The sequence below is a fragment of the Otolemur garnettii genome, unplaced genomic scaffold, assembly GCF_000181295.1.
Source record: "Otolemur garnettii isolate 467f Iridium unplaced genomic scaffold, OtoGar3 scaffold00046, whole genome shotgun sequence".
Taxonomy (NCBI): domain Eukaryota; kingdom Metazoa; phylum Chordata; class Mammalia; order Primates; family Galagidae; genus Otolemur; species Otolemur garnettii.
In genome coordinates this window covers 305489-313273 of record NW_003852441.1, presented here as the reverse complement: position 1 = coordinate 313273, position 7785 = coordinate 305489, and the positions used below count along the sequence as shown (strand labels likewise).

General features: G+C 55.4%; 1 protein-coding gene across 4 annotated transcripts in view; it reads left to right on the top strand.

Moving 5' to 3' along the window:
- PEMT (phosphatidylethanolamine N-methyltransferase) overlaps nt 1-7785 on the top strand; it is a 79795-nt gene that overhangs the window by 65859 nt on the left and 6151 nt on the right. For all 4 annotated transcript variants that reach the window (XM_012806052.2, XM_012806049.2, XM_012806053.2 and 1 more), the window contains exon 3: nt 878-993. In XM_012806052.2, the coding sequence (XP_012661506.1) occupies nt 878-993 (116 nt within the window). The remainder of the gene's footprint in view (nt 1-877; nt 994-7785) is intronic.

Here is a 7785-nt window from a genome sequence, read left to right as displayed (position 1 = left end):
TTCTGTACACCCCCACATGCTTCTGCACACCCCCACATGCTTCTACATGCTCCCACACGCTTCTGCACGCTCCCACATGCTTCTGCACGCCCCCACATGCTTCTGCATGCTCCCACGTGTTTCTGCACGCTCCCACATGCTTCTGCACGCCCCTACATGTTTCTGCACGCTCCCATACGCTTCTGCACGCTCCCACATGCTTCTGTACACCCCCACATACTTCTGCACGCTCCCACATGTTTCTGCATGCTCCCACACGCTTCTGCACGCTCCCACATGCTTCTGTACACCCCCACACGCTTCTGTACACCCCCACACGCTTCTGTACACCGCCACATGCTTCTGTACACCCCCACATGCTTCTGTACACTCCCACACGCTTCTGTACACTCCCACACGCTTCTGCACGCCCCCACACGCTTCTGCACGCCCCCACATGCTTCTGCACGCTCCCACACGCTTCCTGTGGAAACTGCAGTTTCCCAGGGTGTCCATTGGCAGTTCTTGCCTCTCACTGCCTACAAAGGCCTTCTGGGACTCTGTGGTTCCAAGGCAGGCATGACGTCAGACCCCATGTGTCAACTCAGAGACAAGGCGTGGTGGCCATATATCTTTCCTTTGTGGGCTTGTGGTTGTGTTTGGCTGAAGGGCTGCTTCCAGAAGGCCCTATCCAGACTTAACTAAGCACGGGTGGGAAATACCATGGAACTGCCCCAAGGCACACCTGTGCCTGAGGCAGTTGCTCCTGTGTCATTCTCCTTCCTTGTAAGCGGGGCTTCAGAGCTTGGAAACCCAGCGGAAGGCCTGTCCCATGCCCTGCCCTGGACTCTCCCCAGCACCTCACCTCTCGCTCACTCTTGCTCTCTGTCCACTGCAGGTTGCGAGATGGGAACACAAAACCCGGAAGCTGAGCAGGGCCTTCAGCTCCCCACACCTGGCCTGCTACGCCCTGGGTGGCTCCATTCTGCTCCTGAACTTCCTTCGCTCGTACTGGTAAGCATAGGCTGTGCCATGGCGAAGCGTCCTGCCCCTGAGACCAAGGGTGGTGGCACATGGGGAATTCTGCTCCAAGGACACCTGACCCAGCAAGGTGCCCTGCCTGTCTGGCTGCTGGGGCAGTGTGAGGGGCCAGGCCTGCTGAGGTTAGCTTTCCCCACTTGCCTCCAGCTTTTGGCCTCTGCTTCTCAGCCCTTTGAGAAACTGCCTGTTATATCTGGGCCTGGGATCTCAGTGTGTCAGAGTCCTGGGATGAACGCTGTGAGGATTTCCCACAACGGGGTGAGGGGCTTGGGGCCTGTAAGGCCTGCAAGCTGACCAGCTACCAGGCCCTCCAGGCAGGGAAGAGTCCTATTGTACAGATGACCAGTGTGAGGCTTAGCAGGAAGCAATGTTTTGCCTGAGGTTTTACAGCTCATTGAGCACTGACAAGGGCAGGAGAATAGGCAGTGGATTGGGTAGAAGGGATTTGCTCCATTTGGGCCAGAGGAATGCAGCTGTCATGATACTAGGGCCACCCAGGCCAGGCTCATGTGGGTGGGACATCTATATGGGGAGGGGAATGGCCCTCATCCCTGCCTCTGCCTTCTCTCAAGCCACTAGGGAGTATCTCTCTTTACTTGGGATGGCCCCTGGGTCCAGATACTTGTGCTTCCCTGCAGGAGAGGTGAGTCCAAGGATGGGCAAAGGCTAGAGAGGGTAGAGGCTGAGCTGAGCTATTCTATCACTACCACCCTCCAGAATGCTGGGACTCCACTAGCTAGGCCTGACCAAGTGATTGCCTTGAAATGGTAGTCAGTGCCACAAGTTGGCTGCCAGGTATGGGCAGCCAGGATGGGTTTCACCAGGGCCCAGACTATCCCTGCTGCCCTTGCAGTCTGGGCATCCAAGTTCGTCAGAGGAGTCCCAGGCTGGTGTGTGGTGGGCCTGGCTTGTCTGAGCCCCTCTGCCAGCCCTTCCCCTGGGGCTTCTGTGTTCCACTGAATTCTGATTCCTGCCCCAGCCCACCTGCATGATGGGAAATGCACTCAAGCCAGAAATCTCGGAGGCATCCTTGACTGCTTCCCACCACCTCACAGCCTGGTCTACCCTGTGCCCCCTGGAGACCTCCCCTTCTTTCCTCTCTCTCACTACAGATGTGCAGCCCTCTCCTCAGTGGCTCCTGATTCAGACCCAGCCTCCAAATAGTGTAAGGGTGGTTTTGCTAGATGAGAATCAAACCATGGCTTCCTTGCTTGACCCCCTGTCCTCTGGGCTGCCCATACTCGCTGCTGTGTGGCTCTGGGTCACCCTCCACTCCCACTGGACCCTTGAGAGGCTTCCTGGGTAGCTGGGGAAGGTGACTTGTGTCCAGCTTCTTACAGATGGTGCTCCTGACTTTTTCTGCTCTCCAGACCTTCCCATGTTGTATTGGCCCTGACATGGGGTCTGCCCAGAATAGTCCATGACTGTTCTCTTGCTGGCCCGGCCACCCCAGGGGATTTTGGGGAGGAGAGAAGGGGTGCTCATGGGCAGCCACAGGACTGGTTTTCTCTTCTTATTCTTATCCTTTGGATGAAAAGGCAGCGGGTATGCCCTGTGTACTGCATGTGCCCCCTGCCTCCCCTGACCTGACCTCTGCCCCAGCCCTGTCTCCTCCAGCCCAGTCTAGTTTTTCCCTCTTCAGCCACTGTCGTCATGAGCCAGGGATAATGGGGACCACAGGGGCCACTGGGCTTTGGGGAGGGGCTGGTGAGAGGATCCCCCAGAACCAGCTCCTGCAGCAGCCTGTGGCTCCCGGCCCCTCCTTCCCAGACATTGTTCCAAACGATATCTACAAGTTCATATTCAGTTTTTGCATGGTAAAATACACATAACGTGAAGTTTGCCATTTTAACTATTTTAAGGTTTACAATTCAGCGACATTTAGTACATTCCCAATGTTGTGCAGTCGCCACTTCTGTCTAGTTCTAGAACTTTGTTGTTATCCTTAACTCAGGAAGCAGCCAGCACCCTCCTTGCCCCCTGGCCCTGGCAGACACTGATCTGCCTCCCTTCCTGCGGATCTGCCTGTTCTGGATGTTTCTGACGTGTTGTTCTCATCTCCCTGTGAGACCACATTTCCAGGGGCTGGGACTGTGTTCATAAGTCTCTGTGCCTAGCAGAAATTGGGGCGGTGGGCAGGAAGCATGTACAGGTTTGAACCAAGTCCAAGGGGAGCATTCGGCAGCTGTCCTGGCAGGTGTGAGGCCAGGACCCAACAGTCACTGGTGTGTCCTAAGGGGTGTGAGAGTCAGTCACCGTGTTAGCTAGTCGGTACCAGCTGTGCACCCGCAGGTGGTCCCAGAGGGGCCAGGCAGGATGAGCCGTCCTTATCTGCAGGTAAACGGTGCTGAGTCCAGACCTGAGTGGGCAATTAGCACAGACCTGTTTGCTCTGTCTGTCAAGTGTGAGCGAGGGGAGGCTGATGGGCTCAGGGGGCATCTGTCTGGGCCCCTTCCCTGTGGCCACTCCCTGGCACAGCCAGCCTCAGCCAGAGCTGGGTAGCCTGAAGTTACTGCCCTGCCCATCCTCCTGCCTGGCCATGTTCTGTCCCGGCAGCAGTTGCAGGAGGGGCTGTAGCTGGGGTGGTTAGGGCATCAGGGAGGCTCCAGTGCCATTCCCCAGCCACTGACAGGCTGTGTTGCAGCACATTTCACAATCGCCTAGAATCTTTCTGGAATCGTGGTCCCTAGGGCTCCTCTGGTCCACCGAGTCCAACCCTCAGGTATCTGTGTGGTTCAGAAGCTCCGGTACCAGCCATCAGGCACCATCCTCGACATGGAGGTACTCCCAGGCTGGGCTGGGGAACAGGTGAGTGGGACTACATGTGTCCAGCTCCCCTAGGAAGTCTGTGTTTTTCAAAGCTTCTCACTGACTGTTTAGTGGCCGGATGTGGAGGAGGTCAGCGCACATGTGGCACTCTGTCCCTGCAGCCATGTGTCCCCAGTACCCAGCTGCAAGTGCTCTGGGATGTGGTCAGAACAGGCTGGGGACCCAGTGGATGCACAAAGGAGAAAGGGATGGGGCAGAGGGAACAGTCAGAGAGAGCAATGAGAGTCTAGGTGCCATGCAGGTTAGTGTAGCCAGAGAAACAGGATTTTTCTGGATTTCTGGTCTGGATTTTTACAGAACAAATAACATTTCTGTGGACTGGGGAGGAAAGTGTATTAGTTTTTTTTATTGCTGTGTGAAAAATTCCCACAAATTTAGTAGCTTAAAATCAAAGAACTTTCTATGTGACAATTTTAGGCCTATGGGCTGGGGTCTTTGCTCAGGGCCACCCAAGGCTGAAGTCAAGGTGTTGGCTGGGGCTGCAAGCCCTTCTGCAGGGGTTAGGGGTAGGGTGCTGCCCTCCCCACACCCACTGGCAGTTTGCTGGCAGGACGTAATTCCTCCTGCCATAGCTCCATGCCGCGTGGCCATCCCCACAGCAGGAGACACCTCTGCTGCTCTAGTCTCTCTGGCCAGCAGACTGTCTTTGAAAGGCCCACTCAGGGCCGTCCCCCTAAGTCCATCCTGATAGACTTAGGATCAACTGATTGGGACCTGAATTTCATCTATGAAACCCCTCACAGGAGGGCAGCCTGCACTTGCCCTGGGGCCATATCAGAAGGGAGAGGAGAGGGCCTTGATCAGAGGTGGGATTCAAAGCATGTGGGAGTAGAGGGTGCTTTGGGTGGAGGTCAGCGGAGGCCTGAGGCCTGAGCTGTGGAGCAGATGGGGGTCTGTGCACTCACCCTTGGTGCCTGCAGCCCTGCCACCCCCTGCATGGGCCAGGGTGCTGTGGATATGTCCCACATTGGGGCCCACCTGTGGGTCTGGGGGTGCCAGGAGGGCTGCAGATCAGCAGGATGAGTAGCTGGGGGCCCAGGTGGAGCAAACTTCCCTGCCAGGCCAGTGCTTGAGAGCTGCAGCTGGGAAGAAGAGCAGTCTCTCCTGCCCCCAAATGTACACACCGTGTCTGGGAAGAGCCAGGGGTCAGCTGGGATCCCAGGTCCCGAGGGCCACAGCAGGTGAAGCTGCCCCTTGTCCTTCACTACTATCTCCAGGTCATGGCAGGCAGGAGAAGCCACTGGCTCTGTCCCATCCTGCCTCCAACCCACTGGTTTCATGGTTTATAAAACAAAACAGGTTCCCTAAACTGTCAGTGGGATTTAGAAACATTTTGTATTGGTGACGAGTTGTTCCAATGCACAGACTTAGTGTAGCATTGTGCCCTGAAATTCAGGTCCCTTGATAACTTTCAGGAGGTTATACAGATGAACTTTTTTTGTTGTGTTAGTAGTTACATGTTTATTTTAATATGTATTAGAAAAAATAAGCCCATCAATCGACTAATTTCTAGGTAGAATTGCTTAGTCTGAGATGAAACATACAGAGCAAGTAGCTGTAAGAGTGAGGCAGGAGAATACACATGAATGACGGCCAGGCTGCACCTGCTGAGGACAGCATCATGGAGACGCCCTTAGAGGACCGAGTCAGGCAGTGTTCTGGGCGGGGGGTGGGGGGGCGGAAGCCTGTGTGGGTCAGTGGATGCTGCCTGTGGCCGTGTGTGTCCCAGACCCCTCCAGCTGGGGACAAGGCAAAGACTGTGCGGATGGCAGTGCCCCCTGCCACCTCCACCCAGGATTTCTGGGACTTAAGGGCACAGCGCAGACTGTCAAGTCACACTGGTAACCGAAAGCTCAATCCAAGTCTTCAAAAAAGAACCCGAAGCAAATGCACAAGTCTCCCCTCACCAGTGCTGAATATTTCCAGAGGAAATTGCCTCTGTTACCTCATTCTATGAGGGGCCTGTGGCCACAGAGCTACTTAAACCTCTGCTAATTTTCTCTGTGGAATGGACTGTGCTTTCCTGGCTTAATGGAGGAGCTGGAACACTGCGGCCGCCTAATTGGGTCTGAGCAATTCCAGTAAACCTGGAGTCGGGGATCACAGGATGACGCAGCTGAGCGAGGGCACTGATTAAACATCAGGGAAGGGCCAGTCCAGTGTTTCTGCTGACTCTAGAAGCGAAAGTCCCAGAGAGCACTTTGCAGGGAGCCTAGTCATCATGGAGAAGGGAATGGAAAAGGAGATGGGCCAGCTCAGGGATGGAGCCATGGGGGGAGAGAGAGGAGGGTGGCAGTCTGGGGCAGCCAAACTGCCCTAGTTGGGGCCTAGGCTGCCCCATCCCCCATCCCAGATCTGCCCCTCATCAGAATCTGCTTCCCACTAATCAGTTTCCTACTAAGCTGCCCCTCCAGGGAAGCTGGACCCAGAAACACACTGGGCTTCAGGCTCAGCCATGTCAGTTGAGAAGATTCCCTTCCATCTGCTGCCTGTTGGAGTGATGCAGATGGATTCTGGCAGAGGAACCTGAACCTGAGGCCTGGTGGTAGGCCTTGGCCCCGTTCTCTGCCACTGGGGCAGGAGGAGGTAGTACTCGTAATAGCCACAGGGTCCCCCTCCACAGCGACCCTCCAGCCTCCTCAGCCTGTCCCTGGCCCCAGTGCCCACCTGCTATTATGATTCTTACGGCAGCCTGCCTGATCTCCCTTTCTGCTTCTCTCATGGCACGCTCAAACTGGACCCTGCTGCTGAGGTCTCTGCTTTATAGGCCCCCTCCCGCCATCCCCTGCCTTGCACTGTGCTCCAGCTTAAGGGTTTGCAGACCTACTCTCCCCTTTTCTGGATGCTCTCCCTGTCCACACCCACATACCTACTTCCTGCTGCATTGTCCCCAGTGCAGTGGCAGTCCAGGGCCCAGGTGCCTGTAGGTGAGCCACACCCATCTGCAGGCAGAGAGTGTGGGGTGCTGAGGCTTGGTGCCAAAGCTCAAGGGCCTCCGTGGCAGGTGTGCAGGGTAGAGGGTCACAGGGCTGCCCAGAGGCACAGTGCTGGGTACACATGAGGCCTGGCTCAATGGCAACCCAGGACCCTGAGTGTGGAGCTATAAGTGACACAGCAGGGGGAGTTAGGGAGGATGGCAGGGGTAGAGATCTGGGGTTTGGTCAGTGTGACTGGCCAGGTTTGCCCTGACACTGTTTGACAGGTCTGCCCACAGGGTCCCATCGGCTATTTGTCCACAGGCCCTGCCCCCTCCTTCCTTCCTGACCCTGCTTTAAACTCTAGGGCTGGGGAGAGGCATCTGCTGCTTTCTCTGCTGTGTTGATCACTCACAAGACGCCCATCCTGTGGGCCAGGTGTGGGGGACGAGAACAGCTTCTGTCCCCAAGAGCTGATGGTCTACTTGTACAAATGAGTTTTAGGGAGTCAGAAAGATGTGTCTATCTGTCTTTAGCTCAATGTGAGGATAGTTTTTACAACAATCTGAATTTACTAATGGGTGAATGAAAATGATGAGTTTGATCTGTTTGAAAGAGGCTGGCAAACAAAGATACTTTATGATGGATGGGTGAACTGATGTGATGGATGGTTCTGTGGGTGGATAGAGGATAGACTGATAGATGAATGGGTGGGTGGATGGCAGGTAGGTGGGTGGATAACTGTATGATGGATGGATGGATGAGTGGAGGTATGGGTGGGTGGATCGATGGGTGGATGGCTGGATGGATGAGTAGAGGGATGCGTGGGTAGATGGCTATATGATGGATAGCTGGCTGGATGGATGGATGGATGGGTGGATAGGTGGGTGGTGAGCTTCCCTTGCTGGGAGGTGCCTGGTACAGAATGAGTGCAATCTGCAAGAGGGAGCAGATCTTCATGTCTTTTCTGAGTGCTGAGACTGTGGGGAGAGTGGGCATGCACTTTTGGCACACATACATC